At 40.1% G+C, this 21,807-nt stretch overlaps 1 protein-coding gene across 2 annotated transcripts; it reads left to right on the top strand.

Annotated features, from left to right (window-relative positions):
• The first annotated feature begins 138 nt into the window (after positions 1-138).
• On the top strand, positions 139-14,185 carry LOC311052185 (zinc transporter ZIP3-like). 2 transcript variants are annotated; one of them, XM_084067009.1, is made up of 6 exons: positions 139-183; positions 2,212-2,354; positions 4,424-4,660; positions 8,749-8,992; positions 9,789-10,059; positions 12,101-14,185. In XM_084067009.1, the coding sequence occupies exons 3-6, from the start codon at positions 4,454-4,456 to the stop codon at positions 12,363-12,365; spliced, it is 987 nt and encodes a 328-aa protein (XP_083923135.1). In that variant the 5' UTR covers positions 139-183; positions 2,212-2,354; positions 4,424-4,453; the 3' UTR covers positions 12,366-14,185. The 2 variants fall into 2 exon arrangements, with proteins under 2 accessions (XP_083923135.1, XP_083923136.1); XM_084067010.1 differs by having other exon boundaries at positions 148-183; positions 2,209-2,354.
• Positions 14,186-21,807: the final 7,622 nt, after the last annotated feature.

Below are 21,807 nucleotides of genomic sequence, written 5' to 3'. Positions count from 1 at the left end.
ACAATAACAATGCAAATATGTATCATAACAATGATAATAATAATAATAATCATAATCATAATAATAATAACAATGTTATGACGGGAGGACCAATCACAACGCAGAGTGAGTGTCACGTGTTCAACCAGGAAGTAAAGTGCAGTTTCCTGGAGATCACATCAGAGGAAGAGACGAAACAACAAGGTAACAATATTATTAATAATAATAATAATATTAAACTACATTATTAATGTGTGTGTAATCATAATACTAATAATAATAAAGTACATTTAAAGAAGCTGTTTTTGGTGAGCCCTCCGTCCAGGTGTCTTGATTTAATGAATACTTTATGAAAATAGTGTGTGTTTTATATTTATATAATGATGTTAAAAGGATAACCCCATTGTGGTCCTGTGTGTGTGTATTCAATTCATCAAGACATTTTAAAGTTATATACAATGATATACAAGACATGATCAACACTAGCCTTAGATAAATACTCTCGTATAAATGTATTTGATCGATTTTGACATTTATTTTTAACTACCAGAGTGTTAGCTCCATACATGTACAAATATAAAATATAAGGTGTTTACCCGCTTGTCTTAAATGTTAACTAGGTGTCTGGAGTATGTGTATAATGTATTAGTTTATATTCTTCTATAAAGAAGTGTTTTAATCCCGTCTGTGGCCGATTCTGTCGGAGTTCCTAAAGGGTGGTAGTGACGGGGCGCATCTGGTGAAAGCCGGAATTACACTCAATGCAAAAAGGAAGTAAACGAGGAGAAGAAATGGCGTTCGGCCACAGACGGGATTAAAACACTTCTTTATTGAATCATATGGACTAATACATTACACACATACTCCGGACACCTAGTTAACATTTAGGACAAGTGGGTAAAGCACCTTATGTTTTAAATTTGTACATGTTTGGAGAAGTACGGGCTTTGGAGCTGACATTTCAGGCTAATCTGTGGGAGTGGAGCTAAGACTTTCGTAGAGATAAAAAATGTCAACGTCGATAACATAGTACATTTACTCAAGTACTGCACTTTTGAGGTATTTTTTACTTTACTGTAATATTTCCAATAATTCCATTACATATCAGAGGTAAATATTGTACTTTTACTCCACTACAGTTATTTGAAAACTTAGTTACTAGTTACTTTGTAGATTTGTAATATTATTACAAAACATACAATAACCACTGCAGCTGTATATACATTTTGGCCATTTGAAAATAGCAGATCTACAAGCTCACACGACGCATTGTGAGCTTGTAGATCTGCTATTTTCAAAAGATGTTTATATGTGAAAGAGTATTTTCACATTGCAGTGTTGATAGTACTTCACTTGAGTAAAAATGTTGAGTATTGTGTGTGTGTGTGTGTGTGTGTGTGTGTGTGTGTGTGTGTGTGTGTGTGTGTGTGTGTGTGTGTGTGTGTGTGTGTGTGTGTGTGTGTGTGTGTGTGTGTGTGTGTGTGTGTGTGTGTGTGTGTGTGTGTGTGTGTCACAGGGGGGGTGTAAGTGGGGACAGAGTTACTAGGCCCCCCCCAAAAAAAAAAAAAAAATTGGTCTTTTTTTAAAGAAAAAAAATCTTAGGGGGCCCACAGTGAATCTTTTTATAAAATACAGTGATTTTGTTTGAATATGATGGAATATGAATATGATTACTGTGATTATGATAAGCTCACATTTCATATCACACACACACACACACACACACACACACACACACACACACACACACACACACACACACACACACACACAATACAGTAAGAACTCCTCTAAGTTATTAAAAGTAAAAAAAATAAAAAATATAAAAAAGTTGTATTTTTATGCATGGCCAGGGACCACCTGCAATCGGTGTTGCCAGATTCTGAGAGAGAAACAAGCAACCAGGCCTAGGAAAACCAGCCCAAAAGAAGCGAATATGGGCCACATCATGTGCACTTTAACATACTGTATACATCAGCAATTTGAAAATAGCAGATCTACAAGCTCACAACGCGTCGCGGCGCGTTGTGAGCTTGTAGATCGGCTATTTTCAATAAAATCTTGCAGGGAAATTATAATAATAAGCAGATCTGGCAACCCCGCCTGCAATACCAGCGGTTGAAAACCCCCCTGGTCTAAAATACTTCTGCAGAATGAACCAACATGACTTTTATGCCAGGTGGTCAACAACTAAACCTAAATGTGTGCTACCATGTGTTTGTCTTCAAGCAGGGGTTCTATGGTGACGTCATCATCATCATCATCATCATCTTCATCATCTTCATCATCATGACCAGACCACACTAGTGTGTGTTCCACAGAGGAACGGCACCTCCTGCTGCCAGCGTGACGTCATTACAGCGTGGTGGTTCAGGGTAAGGCCTTTCAACAAAGATATTATAGAAATCAGGGGCGCCGATATTTGTCCGCTCTATAGAGCGTCGCAGTTCCCGCCCACTTCCAGTTGCCGGAAGTAAATACTCAATGCATTTTTCCCATTGACTTTTCCGAAAATATTTATATAAATTAATTTAAGCCTAGAATCAAGCCATCCAGGATTCTGGTGAATCATGACCATAAAACGTTTGATTCTGTGAAAAAACTTTTTTGAAAACGGCAAAACAAAGGGTATTTATTAAATATAGTATATCATATCATATCACTAAATATAAAATTAAAACCTTTACCTTTATATGTCTATGGTGCTACCTCTCACTCACTCGCTCGCTCACTCTTTTCGTTTCATTTCTAATTTTATCCAACCAGGATAGAGAACTCAATCAGGATATAGATTAAACAAGTGGAATTGGAAGTGATGACACTAAGAAATGAGCAGATACAAAATTGGAACTGGAACACTATACAAATTAAGCTTAAAAATGGGTACTTTCTCCTGATTGGCTGAGATTTTGACACCTACCGGAAAATGTATTTTCTGTTTATTAAAGAGCTGGAGAGACGGGGAGACTCCTTGTTACTGAACAAACACTCTATAGCAATGATTACTATCACAATATAGTGCTTTAACCTTTTAACAAAATACTTTTTGTTTTAACCCAAAAATATCACTTACCCTACCTTTAATTTGGTTTATTTACCTGCTAGGTGAAGACAAAGCCTGGAGCCGTCAAAACATAAACAAATGGGAGCGCGCTGCGAGTACAAGCGTGCCCCCCTCGCCCACTGGGTGCTGGTCATTTGGCCTGCAGGGTGCTTTACCCCCGAGGCACCCACCACAGTATCGGCGCCCTTGACAGAAATCCCCTATTATTCTATTTTGGTTATTACCTCTATTTTTAGAACATTTTGAAAGTATGACATTATTGAATATGGCCTGTTTTGGCCACAGCACATTATTTAATGTGATTATTGTCAGTCTTGTATATTCAAGTTATTTGTCATCATGTTGCCGTGGTCAGTGTTTGTTTGCTTCACAAAGCCTAAAAAGACGAACAGAAATATAATTTTCATGTCGTTGCTGTCAGACAGAAGAGTGTTAGAGCGTTGGTTCTCAAAGTGGGGTAACGGGGACCCCCAGGGGTACTTGAGGGGGTTCCAGGGGGTCCCCAGCTAAATGATGGATAGGAACCAAATGGACCCTTATGGGTCTGTAACTCTGAGAGTGTACAAATGGAACCAAATGGACCCTAACGGGTCCATTTGGTTCCATTTGTACACTCTCAGAGTTAAATTAACATTGATTTTATAATATAAATTCGGGTCCCAGAGGTATAAATGCCATTAAATGGGGGTCCGTAGCCTAATGCATGTCAAACTGGGGGTCCTTGACAATAAAATGGTTTAGAATCACTGCTAGAGAGCCGTATAAACCTTCTCTTATTGGGGTCCCTGAGGCATATCTTTTCAAATGGGGGTCCGCGGCCTAATAAGTGTCAATTTGGGGGTCCTTGACATGAAAAAGTTTGAGAACCACTGTGTTAGAGAATGCATTTGGTACGCTCTTGCGTTGTGAGCTTGTAGATCGGCTATTTTTGGCGAACGTTCCCCACAGAATAGGGATGATGGGGGTTAACAAAAGTGGTTAACTCATTCAGTGCCAAGCAAATACATAAATAATGACTCAGATTAGTCACCCCATGGAGACTTGATCTCATGGATATCTTTTTGTCTGTGTCTCATTCCTAAGCCAATCATTTGATGACCAGCGGACCGGTAGAAGACAGATAGAAGACAATTTGTGTCTCCTACCGGAACCGTTGCCGTCTACCGGTCATCAAATGATTGGCTTAGGAATGAGACAAAAATAAAAAGATATCCAGGAAACCAAGTCATAGAGAAAAGGTCATTTTGGGGGTGAACTATTCCTTTAAGCATATTTTGGTTAACGCGATAATATCGTTAATCACAAATTCACAATCATCTTTTTGCCACGACATAACCCTGAGGTGTAAATGTTCATAATGGGTCTCATCCCCTCTGCCAGGCGTAGCGGGAGGCGGCGGCAGGCAGCAGCATGGAGGTGGTGGTGGCCAAGGTGCTGTGCATCCTGGGCATGTTCATTGTGATGATGGTGGGGGTCCTGGTGCCCGTCAGGCTCCTCATGGTGGACTATGAGAAGGCCCAGAGCTACAGGAAGGCCCTGGCGCTCTGCAACTCCTTTGGAGGAGGCGTGTTCCTGGCAACATGCTTCAACGCTCTGCTTCCTGCTACTAGAGACAAGGTACTGACCTTTAACCTTTAACCTTTAACCTGCTTCAACGCTCTGCTCCCTGCTACTAGAGATAAGGTACTATGACCTCTAATCTTTAACCTGCTTCAACACTGCTTCCTGCTACTAGAGATAAGGTACTATGACTAGAGCCATATGAAATCCGTTTTATTTTTTTCCCAATTCCGTTTTATTTTTTCCCAAATTCTGTTTTTTCCATTTTAATATTTCTGAATTCTGTATTTTGCTTTTTATGCTCATTTTTACCATAAAAAAAGTGTCTGGTAAGTGGAAATGAATAAATGTTCAAGATATAACAGTCCATACATGGCCCTTGTTGTGTTATACGCAAAAATGTTCCCAAAATAATTCGGTCTAATTCGGTCTGAGCATGCGCAAAATGGCGTCGCCCATGTATTATTGTTTATATCGTCTTTCTAAGACTATTTCTACGTGGATTTTACTGTTTATAAAGTAGGATGTGGCCATGCAAAATGGTGGTGTCCCGTGGATTTGTAAAAATTTGCGGTAAAAAAAAATATTTTACCGCGATTTTTTTTAATTTTCCAAATTCTGCAATATTCCGTGTTTTATTCCAATTCCATTTTTATTGGTCATTTCCGCGATTCCGTCCGCGATTCCGTTAACACGGATTTCATATGGCTCTAACTATGACCTCTAATCTTTAACCTGCTTCAACACTGCTTCCTGCTACTAGAGACAAGGTACTGACCTTTAACACTTTAACCCTGAGCCTAGTGCCCTGCTGCCTGCTTGTAGAGACCATAGACTGTAAAAAAAGAATGGACAAAGCCACTCCCCTGCTTTCTACAGAACGAAAATGAAGCCGATAGTTCAGGAACATGCATTCCTCCATCGTTAATATATACAGTTGGCCACGCCGGAACTCAAACGCTATTGGTTGAGACCAGACACGTGACCAGCGAACCGGAAAACACCCCCAAAAATGCTATTGGTTGGGTAGCTTGTCAATCAAGAGCGGGGGCGGGGAATGAATGCTATTGGTTGTGTAGGTTGTCAATCAAATCATCCCGCCCCTCCTGGAGCATAGCCTACTTTATCGTCAATTTTAGAATAAATGGGACCATAATTTAGCAAAACGCATATCATGATGATTGAAAGGAGACTTTAAACTAGCGACTGGAAGCATATAGAATTTATGACAATTTTTATTACGGTAAGAAAATCTAGTCTAAAGTTTGTCAAAAACCCATTCACTTGCGCTAAAATAAATTCTTTCTGACACTTCAGGTCCGTGCAGGGTAAAACAGCGCCACTCTGGCCATTCATAAGCTTCCGTGTTGGCCTCATCGTAAATATCCAAGCCTTGCCCCTTGGTAGAGACACGGTACCTCTAACCCTGAACCCATGCTGTTCAGCCTGGATGATTCTGAGACTTGAGAAAACAATTGATTTGCTCAGGAAGCTCCCAGAAGGTTCCCCTTCCATTTTATTTTTTACCAGTTTTTATAGTAAAGTTTGTTGATTACTTTTGATGCTGTAATGGTAAAAAAAAAAGAATCATACGGGACCACAGATTGAGAACCACTGCCCTACACCCTAAACCTGCGTCAACGAGTGTGTGTGTGTGTGTGTGTGTGTGTGTGTGTGTGTGTGTGTGTGTGTGTGTGTGTGTGTGTGTGTGTGTGTGTGTGTGTGTGTGTGTGTGTGTGTGTGTGTGTGTGTGCGTGCGTGCGTGCGTGCGTGCGTGCGTGCGTGCGTGCGTGTGTCTTGTTGTTATTGTTGATGAGGACAGTAGAGAAGTGACCGTTTTGGAAGTGACATGTAGTACATTTGATCACAGCCTGGAAGAGGCATTCCTTACCAAGGTGCTTAAGTACCAACGTCTTAAGGATGCTATCATGCAGCTTGGTTACACATGTAAGCTGCTTGTGTTCATATTTGGAAGCCTCGGTAATGTCCATAAATCAGCTGTGAGAGGCCTGCAGAATGCAGGAATGCCCACTAAGCCAAAAGCTAAGGCATTGGCACAATTCTGTTCAATGTCTGTGATAATTGGCAGTCGCCATATATGGAGGAGGCGATGCTTCCTGTACCCGTGATTAGTGTTGTTTTAGTCGACTAAAACTATGATGAAAAATGTTCGTCCACTAGCTTTTTTCACCGATGAAAACTAAATAAAAACTAAATAAAAACTAAGCTATGACGACTAAAACTAAGACTAAATATATTGACAATTTCATCAACAAATAAAAACTAGTCTAAAATGTTAGTGAGGGACGAGTGGAGAAGAGATCCAGTAGAACTAAAAGTCATTTTATGTTTGGTTGCACCCTAAAAATAGCAGATCTACAAGCTCACAACGCGTCGCAGCGCGACGCGTTGTGAGCTTGTAGATCTGCTATTTTTAGGGTGCAACCAAGTGTAAAATCAGCCATTACGACGCCATCAAGGCACCGCCAACATACATTATAGTCGACTAAATCAACTGTAGATTAGTCGACTATAATCTTATGATATTTAGTCGACTAAAACTAGACAAAAACTAAAACATTTCAGAATGACTAAAATATGACTAAAACTAAATGGAATGTTATTCAAAAGACTATGACTAAAACTGAATCAAAAGTTGCTGTTAAAATCAACACTACCCGTGAACTGTATGCTGAAACACTTGTTGAGCTTTACCAAGTTTGTGCATCTACTGCTGTTTGTGTTGAAGAATGTCTTGTTAAAGGAGCATTTCACCCCTGGAAGAAACTGCAATCACTCAATGGTAATAGTATTTGTAGTAGATAACAGTAGCACAATTTAAAATTTGCACCCTATGGCCAGAAAAATAATGAAATCTGTGTGTTTGACTACGGTTTGACTGGACTGCTGCATTACTACAATGACCATAATGCTTTGGTTTACTGTCCCTCCTTGTGGCAGGGGAGGGTTCTATGTGGGTGTGATCTCCAACGACAACATTCAAACAGCATGGCAGTGTTGCCATGTCTGCTTATTATAAGCGGCTTCTTTCTAAAATGTAGTTGATATTTGGGCTTGTTTCCAAATGTTTTGATTGTTGTTTAAACCAGTGGTTCTCAAACATGTTCATGTATTTTTCCACAGTCCCCCATCTGAAATTATAATTTGTGCCAGGGAGCCCCTAACAAATATTTGTCAAAAATATTCCACATTTTGCACTTTTTCCCCCTCAAGATTTTTTTGTAAATAGCAGATCTACAAGCTCACAATGGGTAGCGAAGCGTTGTGAGCTTGTAGATCGGCAATTTTCAAATATATAATATCCCATGTCTAGGTAAAGTGCTCTTGGCCTAGTTATCCTCTTTTGGGTTTGTTTTCATAGACCTGGTTGCTTATTTCTCTCACAATATCTGGCAACACTGGCTGAAGAACGTGAACCTAGCACATGTTCATCTAGTTACATATATGTCCAAGGATTCGTTAGTGATGTCATATCACTGTCAAATCCTTGCTATCTTCATGCAGTTCTACTTCCGTGTCGCATAGTAGTGACATCACTGTGGAATCCTTGGTATTTTTATCCTAGCCTTTCGCGACGGTTTGTTTACCAGCGCTGCCTCTCCACGCTGTCTTTTTTTTCACGCTTGCGCTTATGAAACACTACACAGGATTATTATTTCATGTCAACATTCAAGTACAACTATCAGAAGATAACTCAGGTAAAGTAAAGTCTCACTCTGCAACGGGGGGCGCAGCTAATGGGAGTGTGACTGGCCGTGTGGGGACACCCCATTGGGGCGGTCTTTGGAGCTGGTCTATGTGAGACGCGTCGAGACATGTAGTGCGGAAAAGGAATGACATAACATCTCGTGACGTAAATAACGTCACGAGAAGTTCAAAGATTACTAGATATCTAAAAACACAGATCATACACAAAAATAATAATAATTGAGTCCTAAACTTCATTACCATTGGGTCATTTTCTTCCAGGGGTGAAATGTCCCTTTAAATGTGTGTGTGTGTGTGTGTGTGTGTGTGTGTGTGTGTGTGTGTGTGTGTGTGTGTGTGTGTGTGTGTGTGTGTGTGTGTGTGTGTGTGTGTGTGTGTGTGTGTGTGTGTGTGTGTCTGTGTCTGTGTCCTTCCAGGTGTCAGAGGTGTTCTCTGAGCTCCACATCTCCACAGACTATCCTCTAGCAGAGACCATGATGATGCTGGGCTTCTTCCTCACTGTGTTGGTGGAGCAGACGGTCCTGACCTTCAGGAAGGAGAAGCCCTCCTTCATCGACCTGGAGACCTTCAACGCCGGGGCGGGGGGCGGCGGGTCCGAGGGGGGCAGCGACGACGAGTACGACACGCCCTTCATCTCCCCCGCACGTAGCTCTCCTATTGGTAGGTCCTGTTGTGACATCATAATCATAATCATACATTTAAAAAAAAAAAAGTAAAAAATACCATTTATAGCAGAGCTTGTAGATCAGCTATTTCTGTTATGTTTGGAGTTTACTAGTATTAAATATATGGCCTGTTGGCCTTTAGTTACATCATTTATTTTGATTATTGGTACCGGTACGATAGCAGATCTACAAGCTCTTAGTGCGGCACTAAGAGCTTGTAGATCTGCTATTCTTTTTTTTCAAACTTGACAATGTGTGCACATTTTTGTATGTATATTTTTAAAAAGCGAACATGCGTAACTGAAATCTTTGCTTCTGGGGGTCCCTGGAACGAAATTATTTAAGATGGGGGTCCGCGGCCAAATACATATCTATTTTCTTTTTAAATCCTAACTTTGGGTGCGTCCGGAAATTGCGCACCGAAGCCACTCGCCTATTAGTTTGTATTGGCCAGTGCGCTCAGTGCTGTATTTCCGAACGCAGCCAGTATGTTTCTACTGTATATCAGTGGTGCTGCAACTTTTCCATGTCAAGGACCCCCCAAAATGACATGTATTTGGCCAGGGACCCCCCAGAAGCACAGATCGGAGTTGAAAATGTTCGCTTTAAAACATATATATATATATATATATTCAAAGATGTTTCAACTATTTTTCAAAAAATAGCAGATCTACAAGCTCATAGCACGGCACTCTGTGCCGTGCTATGAGCTTGTAGATCTGCTATTTTTGAATAGCCCAAAGAAATCTTCTTCATCGTCGTCACAAAACGTCTCCGATCCCCATCAACAGCCCTTCCCATTGGCCGCCGCCAGTCACATGGTCACCACCACCACCACCACCATCACCACGGCAACCTGACGGAGCTGGCCGGGGCGGGGCCTCTGCGCCTGGTCAGCCTGGTGCTGGCTCTCTCCGCCCACTCGGTGTTCGAGGGGCTGGCCCTGGGCCTCCAGGGGGAGGGGCCCGCGTTGGCCCGCCTCTTCCTGGGCGTGGCCGTCCACGAGAGCCTGGCCGCCGTGGCGCTGGGCGTCAGCATCGCCAAGGCAACGCTGCCCATGAGGTAGGAGGAGGAGGGAGGAGCCCTGTTATTGCTTATTATGACACGGCTTGGTTGAATGCTTGATTCTGATTGAGAAAAACAAGACATGACTCAGTCATGTATACCAGCTTGTTATATGTTTTCTCTGATTTGTCTCGCATAATCTGGCAACACTGTTAGTGGCTCCCCATTGGCTTAGACCTGTTGCTTATTTCTCTCGCAGAATCTGGCAACACTGCCAGAGAGGCGAGAGGCGTGTCTAGTACCATAGCTTGGGAGTTCAGAGTACGGGAAAGTATCCCCATTGGCTTAATGGGCAGCCAATGATGAAAAATGTGTCGAATGCAAATCTGTAATGTGTCTAATGATGACTAGTCTCTTCTTAGACCAGCTTTGCAAGCTGGTAAAAATACAAAGATATATAGTAACCAATGCCCTCAGTTTTTGTTTTTGTCAATTTATTTATGGTGCCAGCATTTTTTCATAACAACTTACGTTGGGTGCCAGCATTCTCCCCATTGACTGCGCTTTACTGTTTAAAGCTCTAGAATCCACGACGAGCAAATCCATGTAAAAAAAAAGCATCCATTCATTATATAGAGGTCTCGTACAATCGGGGGGAAAAAAATTAAAAACATTCGGAAATCCGTTCCACAGTAGCAGCCAGTTGAAAATAGTCAAAAATAGTCAAAAATACATTGTAAAAAAAAAAGTACACAGGAGCCGAGATACAGGCTTTTGAAGTCATAAGTTAACCAGGAAGTGGATTAAAGTCTAAATCTTCGAAAAATGATATCTCCTGTTGCTATGGAGGAAAAAAGAAAAAAAAAATAGGAAAAAAAAAAAAAGTCTTTTAATTTTTTTTTTCAAAAATAGTATATATACGGTTTTGGCACTCAACAGTTGTAATTGAAAAGAAGTATATATACGGTTTTGGCACCCAATGTGTTAATCTGTAACTGAATATTGTTTTTAAATGCTATTTTTTTTGCACAATACTTACTCCTACACCACCTGACTGATTTTTTTTTTTTGGTGCAGGGTTGAAAAGGGCCGGAAGTATAAAAAAATAAATAAAACTAACACAAAAATAAAAAACAACTAAAACTATCAGCATTATCAAAAATAAAAACTTCTAAAAACTAGCAAATCTGCTCTAGTAGAAACTAATTAAAACTAACTGAATTAGAAAAAAAAACTAAAACTAAAGTGCATCTTACTTTATTTCTAATGCTGTGTATCTGTAACTTAAACTGCTCTGTCGCCTATATTTAACACATTCCCTGCCAGAGTTTATTCATAAGGTACTCACCCACTGCCAGCGTTTTTGAGTTTTATAGCCTTTTGAACCGTTCACAAAAAAATGATATCCATTAAAATCCGCGATCGGATGGTGTTTATAAACAGCAACGACGGACGTACGAGCCCTCATAATGTTTACACTTTTTTTCCTTTTTCTTCTTCTGTGGTATGAGCCGCTGAAAGAGGCTGCAAACGTCATATCCATTTGGCTGTGACGTGGCTGTGACGTTTCCCCACCGGCCATCTTAGATTAGCTTAGCCTCCGATCGGCTATCAGATCGTTTTTAAACACAAAGAGGATAACCGTTCGTCGATCAAAGAAAAGAAAATACAACCCGAGTTTACCATTCGTTTTTTAAACCGTGTGAAAACCATGATCTTTAGCCAAAACCAGGGAAAAAACGTTTTTTCAAGATAAAAAACGAACCGGAAACGGTTGTCAGAAATTTTCTCATAGGATGGGTCGGAAGCGTCATGGGGGAAAAAAAAATCAAGGATGGTACCAAAAACATTTTTTTTCGTTATTAAACCACATAAAAAGACGATCCCGAGATATCTCGGGATACGCAGGTAACGGGTGGATTTAATGTCCCGAGATATCTCGGGATTGGCAGTATATGTATTAATAGACCATATTCACACGGAGGCCATGTTGTTATTAAGTCAATGAACAATGAGGCAACAAGGTGGCACTTTCAATGTTAAATTCCAAAATGGCCGCCGTGTGAATATGGTCTATTTATCTTTATCTCATCCATAGGGACGCGGTGAAGCTGGCGCTGACGGTCAGCCTGATGATCCCGCTGGGCATCGGCGTGGGCATGGGCATCGAGTCGGCCCGCACGCTGGCGGGGAGCGTGGCGTCGGTGGTGCTGCAGGGCGTGGCCGCCGGGACCTTCCTGTTCGTCACCTTCTTCGAGATCCTGTCCCGAGAGCTGGAGGAGAAGGAGGACCGGCTGCTCAAGGTTCTGTTCCTGGTGCTGGGCTACGGCGTGCTGGCCGGCCTGGTGTTCGTTAAATGGTGACACTGTGTGTGTGTGGTGACCCCCCTAAAAAAAACGTCTTAATGTATGAAACACGGGCGGCCATGTTTGGGGGCGAGGGAAAGCCGGGTGGGGGGAGGGTGATGTTTGTTACTGTGTTGGTGACACCCTGTGGTGGAAAAAAAGTACTCAGTTTGTTTTACTTAAAGGAGACACACCATGAATTTCACTTTTTTTTGTATTTTTTGGGCTCCCCAGTGTCTCTTGTACCCTCAAAAAATATATTTTTTTAACATTCAGTCATTCATTCTCATTTCAGAGATTTTCAGAATGGGCGTGTCTGAACAGGCCATCTCAGAATGGCATGTTTGCTTACATCACGAAACATTCTGCCCATGTATTTTGACAGACAGAATTGCTCAGTAGCACCCCTCTGCCCAACAGGACGTTTTGGTATTGCAGCTGAAAGTGCTTTATAAGCCTGAGAGAATTGACTTGGGATGAGTATATCTGAGTGTTGATTTAGGCTCAAACCTTTTGAAAATGGTTTGAGGGACATACACCATATGATATTAAATATCAAATATTTCTTTTAAATTCATGGTGTGACTCCTTTAAGTAAAAGTATCGATACTGCAATGTAGACATACTTACACGTAAAAGTCCGGAATTTAAAAAAAATGTACTTGAGTAAAAGTACAAAGGTATTGGTACATCAAAAGGTACTTAAAGTACCAAAAGTAGAAAGTACTCGTTGCAAATCGTTTGAAAATAGCAGATCTACAAGCTCACAATGCGTCGCATCGAGCTTGTAGATCGTCTATTTTCAAATGGCCGAAATGTATATAGGGCTGAAGTGGTTAATGTATGTTTAGTAATAATAATACAAATCTACAAAGTAACTAGTAACTAAAGTTTTCAAATAATTGTAGTGGAGTAAAAGTACAATATTTGCCTCTGAGATGTTATGGAGTAGAAGTAAAAGTACTAAAAATTGGAAACACTCAAGTAAAGTATGAATACCTCAAAATTTTACTTCAAGTACAGAACTTGAGTAAATGTACTTAGTTACTTAGTTACTTTCCACCACTGGGACGCCTACAGGGAATGTTAAACGGGAGGAGTAGGATGGAGGTGCTGCAGTACCTCGTCCCCGCCTGTGGGGGGGGGCTCCTCACTGGGACTGTGTAGTCTTCAATGGAGACCGTACTTCTTAATGCACTGAAACACTCTGCAAAGCTCTCTGACGGCGACATACCAAAGCCTATAGCGCTTGTGCAACTACTGGCCAATCACAGCGCGGCGTCCTTGCACAAGTGGTATAGGCTTTGGGATCACGCTCTCTGGCGAGGGGCTGCGTTCGGAAATACGCTCTGAGAACGTGCCCACGGTTTCAGAGCGTTCTGGTGTCGACGAAGCGATTCAATTACCAACCATCCTGTTTAAACGTTTCGTTACACTTAAAGGGCAAGACCACTTTGCTAGAGGTTTGGGTTGTGTAGTTACTAGGGATGTCCGATATTATCGGCCTCCCGATATTATCGGCCGATATTAGCATAAAAATTGATATCGGGAAAATATCGGTATCGGTTTTTGAATTTTTTTTTTTTTTTTTTTTTTTTTGGCTTTATAAATAAGTTACAGGAGTTCTTACTGTATATGGTGTGTGTGATATGAAATTTGAGCTTACCCTAATCACAATAATCCCCGCATATATCGGTATCGGTTGATATCGGTATCGGTAATTAAGAGTTGGACAATATCGGTATATCGGTTATCGGTAAAAAAGCCAATATCGGACAACCCTAGTAGTTACCTTGCCATGATGTAACTCCAAAGTTGGACAAGAAATAAAAAATAATCGCTCCATTGATTAGAAATTGATAATTCAAAATATGCTCCTCATTGACTTACATTGTACGCTGAAACAGCTCTCAAAGTCACTCTTTTAGCACATAAACAAACACAAACAAAGTTGATTCAGACAATATAGAACATCACCAAACCCAGTACTGTTTGTTTTTTAAATAAAAATGTTAACTTCCTGTTGATTTTGCTATTTTTATTAAGAAGAAAACCCGGACTGGATCCATGGATCCGGATCCGGATCTTCAAATAGTAAAATCAACAGGAAGTTGACATTCTTATTAAAAAAATAAACAGTACTGGGTTTGGTGATGTTCTATATTGTCTGAATTAGCTTTGATTGTGTTCGTTTACGTGCTAAAATACTGACTTTGAGAGCTGTTTCAGCGTACAATGTAAGTCAATGAGGAGCATATTTTGAATTATCAATTTCTAATCAATGGAGCAATTATTTTTAATTTCTTGTCCACCTTTGGAGTTACATCATGGCAAGGTAACTACACAACCCAAACCTCTAGCAAAGTGGTCTTGCCCTTTAAACGACAGACAAAAGACTCGCACACTGACAGACGGACTCTTTGAGGCTCTTTGGATGCAAAAAATATGGAATATTTTAATTGCAAAAAGTGCAAAAGAGAGTGACACAGAGAGTGGACGCTTTGGGTCCTCAGACCATGCTCAACACTCTGGTGAGTGCTTATACAAACAGTACGTATAGAGATGCATGTGGAATTAGGGCTGGGTGCAATAACGGCAATACCGCGTTTGTGTAATGCATTCCGCGGTGTCGAGTTCAAAACTGCCATTATTAGATTTTTATTTTATTTTAGATTTTTTTGCTCATTACCTGCCAAAAACGTTTATAAACGTTTTTGGCAAAAACTAAAATTATTCTTTATTTTGGGTTTTTTTCCGTTTTTCCGTTCGTTACAAAGAACCAGGAGATAACATTTTCCAAAAAGTTGCTGCTCTATTCACTTCGATGTTAAAAAATAAACAGACAAAAAAAAAAAAATCCAAGTAGCCTACTAGCTTAGAAAAGTCTGTCAGTCTGTGAGGGTTAAAAAAAAACTCTGGCAGTTTTAATTTGTTAGATTTTTAAAATTTCATTCAAAAAAAATGTTTTTGGGAGATACCGCCATACCGTCGGTAAACAGTGATGTATTACCGCGACAACAAAGTAGCGGCAACAATCATATTGTGTCCCAGAGGTTCAGCTCAGCTCTCAGAGCGTATTTCTGAACACACCTAGAGCAGTGGTTTTCAACCTTTTTCATGCCAAGGACCCCTAGATTGATAAACATTTGGCCACGGATCCCCATCTGAAAATATTTTGTGCCAGGGACCCCCCAGAAGCAAAGATTTGAGTTAAAAATGTTCTTGTTAAAAAATATATATATATTAGGGGTGTGCCGATACACTAATTTCACGAAACGATACGATACGATATTTGGCTCACAACTTCGATACGATTTCGATACGATACGATACGCACTTTTTTTATTATGAAAATATATGGAGGAGAAAAAAAGAAAATGCAAACAAATAATTCTGTTTTTGCATTATTCAGACATGCAAACTTGTAGCTTTTCAGCTACAATAGCCGTTTTGAATCCAAATAGTATGACACCTGACCCGAAAAAAAAACATGTTGTCACTCTTTTCACTTCGGGGCCGTTTGCATGCCTGATTATTATAATTGTAAAAAAAAAAAAAAAAAAAAAAAAAAAAAATTTTTTTTTTTCAAAAACGATATTTTTTTTTCCCAAAACGATACATATCGTCGCGAAAACGTATCGCGATATATCGCGGGACGATATATCGGCACACCCCTAATATATATATTCAAAGATATGCACACATTTTGAAGATTTTTCAAAAAAATAGCAGACTCGGTGCCGCGCTATGAGCTTGTAGATCTGCTATTTTTTAATAGCCAAAAGCTATGAGTGGTTGAAATTATTGTGACGCTATGTTAACTCATTTTGCTGGGGACCCCCTGGTACCACTGGTGGTCCCCGGACCACTGGTTGAAAACCACTGATCTAGAGTATACGGACACTACGGTGCTCTACACTGCAGACATACCAAAGCATCATCTGGTCCTTATCTTCTTGTTCTTGTAAGAAGTCCAGGAAACGTAGACTCTGTTGCCTTGTTCTCCTTCCTCTTGGATCCATCGTACTGTAAACTGGACCTTCATGTAAACCCTACATTAAGCTGAACCCGATTCTACATGTCTCCTAAATCCCAACAGTTTTCTGAAAAAACGTATGTTTCTATATCAGTGGTGCTCAATCTTTTTCATGTCAAGGACCCCCAAAATGATGTTTTTAGCCGCGGACCCCCCATCAAAATATCTTGTTCCAGGGACCCCCCAGAAGCAAAGATTTGAGTTAAAAATGTTCGCTTTAAAAATGTATATATTCAAAGATTTGCACACATTTTCACAATTTTTCAAAAATAGCAGATCTACAAGCTCGTAGCGCGGCACTCGGTGCCGCGCTATGAGCTTGTATATCTGCTATTTTTGAATAGCCCAAAGTGTAAAGTAATGCTTTTTAGCTCAAATCTAAAAATGACTCCAGTTCCAGGTCTTAATGGGTTAAGCTCTATGAGGGCCCGGTGCTCCGGTGGTGCAGTACCCGTCCACCGCCACTAGGAGGCTGGCGGTTGGTTCAAATCCACTGTGCTGCATCCGGCTTGGCTGAGCGGCTGTCTATACGAAACACAACTGGCTGTTTTTGTTGTTGTTTTTTTGGGGGAGGGGGGGGGGCTCCTACTACTACTACTACTACTACGGGCTGGGGGCGGAGCCCTTTTTCATGTCAAGGACCCCAACATTTATATGTGTTTGGCCGCAGACCCCCCCCACCTCAAAATATGTTGTTCCAGGGACCCCCCCAGAAGCAAAGATTTGAGTTACACGTGTTCACTTTAAAAAATATATATATTCAAAGATCTGTGCACATTTTCACGATTTCTCAAAAATAGCAGATCTACAAGCACTCGGTACCACGCTATGAGCTTATGTAGATCTGCTATTTTTGAATAGCCAAAGTGTAAAATAATGCTTTTTAGGTCAAATCTAAAAATGACACAGATGCTTCTCCAGGTCTCAATGGGTTAACTCTCGAGAGTGTACAAGTGGAATGATACCATTTGGTTCTATTTTTTGTTACACTCTATGAGTTAAAATAACACATTTATCTGCTGTCTCACCCTATATATATATATATATATATATATATATGATTAAGTGCACAGACTTTAGGAAGTACGGTATCAGTATCCACTGTCCTTTCTCCCTTTTACAGCCAATATTAACTATTTATTTTTACCCGTACAGAACACATGTTTTATTGATGTACTTGATGCCATAATGCTGTAATATTTTATATCCCCTGTTCATCGTTATTTGTATGGTCTTTATGTTGCACCTGAATGTGACTAATAATACTGGAGTAATAGTAATAATCATTATTATTATTATAATGCTAGTAGTAATAATAGTTATTCAATCCACTTTTGACAATCAACCTTGGTCCCGCCTTCTTGCTGAGGTTTTTGTGTTGGGTTTAGTGTCTTGGTGAAAGAGCGTAAGGTGTAGTGCTGTTTGCTGTGACCTGATATAATCAGTGCCCTTGTATAGCAGTGGTTCTCAACCAGTGGTCCGCGGACCACCGGTGGTCCTTGAGGGGGTTCCAGGTTGTCCCCAGCTAAACGATGGAGAGCTGGTAACCAAATGAACCCTTATTAGGGAGATCTTTAACTCCTGAGAGTGTAAAATGTTACACTATGATCCTAGGGAACCAACATCTATACAGCATGGATGGAATTGTGGACGAAATCTTATCCGACAATAACAGAATATTAAGTCTTGGGTCTGAGAGTCTAAATATCATCAAACAGTGGTTCTGTGGCTCAAATGCTGAATAAATAATGGACCTTGATAATGTAAAGGGTTGAAAACCACTGTTTTATAGGAGATTGGAGATTTGTTTAGTTTTTGTCGGTTTCCGTGCCAATAATAATTTGATATATAATATTTTTTTGTGTGTGAACTACTTCTTTAACTAATTTAGCTGTGGACCCTTTGGAACCCCCCTCAAGGACCCCCAGGGGGTCCCCGAACCTCACTTTGAGAACCGCTGGTGTAATGCAAAGTCACATACTGTACTGTACCCCCCCCCCCCCCCCCCCCCCCAGGGTATTTATATCTCTCTATCGGCTAGAGGGATTGTTCTGTCTTTCTTCTATGTTTACCATGTTGGTTAATGTTTAAACGTCTAGAAGTAAAACACTCCTATACGGTCTATATGTCCTACGTATCCATGCTGCTGTACTACACACACACACACACACACACACACACACACACACACACACACACACACACACACACACACACACACACACACACACACACACACACACACACACACACGTTCTTATACAAACACTATCCTAAACCCATTTAAACCGGGAACGCATCTGTGTAATCACTTAAACCATTGTTTTATACTTTGGCTATTCAAACATAGCAGATCTACAAGCTCATAGCCACGCTATGAGCTTGTAGATCTGCAATTTTAGACATGAAGAAAGTCTAAGAACCACTGATATTATAGCAGCAAAGTTCAGAAAACTGTTAGGATTTAGAAGACATTTGTAGAATCCTCATCATTTTTTTTTAAAGAATAGCAGATCTACAAGCTCATAGCTCGGCACTCGGTGCCGAGCTATGAGCTTGTAGATCTGCTATTTTCTTTTAGCCAAATACATCTTAAAATGACACGGATGCGTTCCTGGTCTTAAAGGGTTAATGCTGTCGCCACATGAAGAGGTGTGATTCTGTACTGTTCGCTGTTTTATGGTTGAAAAAGATTTTTTTTAGAGATGCGTTTATAATTATAACAACGTTCAGGTTGTGTAAAACATGATTTATACTTAGTGGCGATGCCACAGGGTCGTGCACCGAAAAATAGCTGATCACTGCAACACGTTGTGAGCTTGTAGATCTACAATTTTTCGGTTTTATAGGCTTATACGGTTAAAAATATAGCATTCATAATTGCTAATCGCTAAAATTGTGTGTGTGTGTGTGTGTGTGTGTGTGTGTGTGTGTGTGTGTGTGTGTGAGAGAGAGAGGTTGGGAGTTATGTAGGATTTATACTCTGTTGCGCGCCAAAAATAGCAGATCTACAAGCTCTCAGCAGAACGCATTGTGAGCTTGTAGATCTGCTGGTTTTGTCACGCGACACCTGACGCGCACCTGTAGTACAACTCAGGCTTCATAGGGTTAAAAATTGCCTTTTTATTAAATTGCCGTTCTGAAATTGTTTTATGTTTGTTCACAAGTATAGGAGTGGCATTATTAACTGATGTAATCAATCAGTAAAATGCTGGTATATGAAGTTATGTAAGGTTTTATGAAGTTATATAAAGTTATATAAAGTTATTAGGAACATACCTGTAACATGTCAGGAATAAGGAAGGTCTAAGTGTAAATGTTTGAATATAATACAGATTACACAGGTATTAAACACACCTTGTCCAAACTACTGAAATATTTAACAGATGAAATATTTGGATAAAGTTTATGTGAAGTCGGGTCTGTAATGTAGATCTTTATAGTGCAGGGATGGGACAATAATCCTTATCGTTTATGGTGATTAAAAAACGCACTCACAATGATCGTATTGTTCAAACTATTATATGTTTGAAATGATTCAAACACTTTAGATATTTAAAATAGCAGATCTACAAGCTTGCAGCGCAGCATGAAGTGACGCGCTGTGAGCTTGTAGATCTGCTATTTTTGAATTGCCAACATAATAAAGTGGTTAAAGGTATTTTGATGCTACATTAACTGGGGACCCCCTGGGACCCCCTCAAGGACCCCAGGGGGTCCTCAGACCCCACTTTGAGAACCAATGACTTAAACCCTATAAAACGGATCTGTAAAAGAGCGCTTTTTGTACGCTCCTATTTCACTCTACACAAATCGATTCGCCAAAAAATAGCAGATCTACAAGCTTGTAGCTTGTAGATCTGCTATTTTTGGTGAATGTTCCCCCTAGAATAGTGATGCAGGGCGTTCAAGTGTTTGCAATAAAAATGCCATTTAAAGTTTTAAGCATATTTTGATCATCATGATAATATATCATTAATCGGAATATCTTTTTTTACACACAATTATTATTTTTATATCTTTTTTTCACAATAATGGTGACATCACAACAATGGTGTCATTTTATAATGGTCCCATCCCTAGTCTAGTGGATCCACTGGAAACACTTAACAATCTGTTAATGTGATTATTATAGTTTTAATAGACGACATATTGATCATGTTGTTGATATCTTGTCCTGAAACCATGTTGTGTTTGAAACCATTCATGTGTGGATAATAATCATAAAGTTTATGTTGATGTGTTTTAGGTTTATATTCTCTGTACTGTATGACCTGGAATGTTTGATTAAAACTAAATATATATATATATATATATATATATATATATATATATATATATATATATATATATATATATATATATATATATATCCTTAAAACTGTATTAATATGTACGTCTGTCTTTGGATAAATCAGACCTTTTTCCCCGTCAGTTGATGCTTCACATCCATACCAGTAAAATCACCAGGTGGTTTGTTTATTTCTGGAACACAGTTCTTATATGACACGATTCTAATTTAGATGAACCTATTGGTATTTACAACAGAATAGATAGATAAATAGCTCAGAGACCCAGGGGGACAGCGCCCTCTAGTGGCAGTGATGTCAGGACTTCGGTTCTCTAATAGTTGGCTAGAATGATCTACAACGTGTTTCAGGGCAAGGACCCCCTAGCTGAGAGAGAGAGATGAAGCAGGGACCCCCTAGCTGAGAGAGAGAGATGAAGCAGGGACCCCCTAGCTGAGAGAGAGAGATGAAGCAGGGACCCCCTAGCTGAGAGAGAGAGATGAAGCAGGGACCCCCTAGCTGAGTGAGAGAGATGAAGCAGGGACCCCCTAGCTGAGTGAGAGAGATGAAGCAGGGACCCCCTAGCTGAGAGAGAGAGATGAAGCAGGGACCCCCTAGCTGAGAGAGAGAGATGAAGCAGGGACCCCTCTATATTGTATAACATTGTGTTTCAGATTCAACTTTTTCTTTTTTTCCCTCTACACCTATACCTCTTTGCCAAAAATAGCAGATCTACAAGCCCACAACGCCTCGCAGCGCGAGTCGTTGTGAGCTTGTAGATCTGCTATTTTTGGCTAAAGTTCTCTTCAGAATAGAGATGCTATAGGGTTCAAGTGGTTAAAGTAGAACAAAAACTAAAATCATATTAGTAGTAACTCTGAGGATCCCTTAGGGGTCCCGGACCCCCGTTGTTAGAAAACATTTAGCGGATAATAGCAGATCTACAAGATCTACAAGCTCACAATGCTCATTGTGAGCTTGTAGATCTGCTATTAGATCTTTTCAAATGGCCGAAATGTATATACTGTAGGGCTGAAGGGGTTAATGTATGTTTTGTAATAATAATCTAAATACAATTTAAAAAAAAAAATCTAAATGTACAAAGTAACTATAACTTTGTATAAGTAACTAAGTT

This window comes from Gymnoscopelus microlampas (assembly GCF_963454915.1).
Source record: "Gymnoscopelus microlampas genome assembly, chromosome: 9".
NCBI classification, from domain to species: domain Eukaryota; kingdom Metazoa; phylum Chordata; class Actinopteri; order Myctophiformes; family Myctophidae; genus Gymnoscopelus; species Gymnoscopelus microlampas.
This window is presented reverse-complemented; position numbering and strand designations above follow the sequence as displayed.

Coding starts and splice junctions, on each gene's coding strand:
- LOC311052185 (XM_084067009.1), top strand. CDS start 4,454: ATGGAGGTGGTGGTGGCCAAGGTGCTGTGCATCCTGGGCATGTTCATT. Junction 8,993..9,788: donor CGCACGTAGCTCTCCTATTG/GTAGGTCCTGTT, acceptor CCCCATCAACAG/CCCTTCCCATTGGCCGCCGC. Junction 10,060..12,100: donor AAGGCAACGCTGCCCATGAG/GTAGGAGGAGGA, acceptor TCTCATCCATAG/GGACGCGGTGAAGCTGGCGC.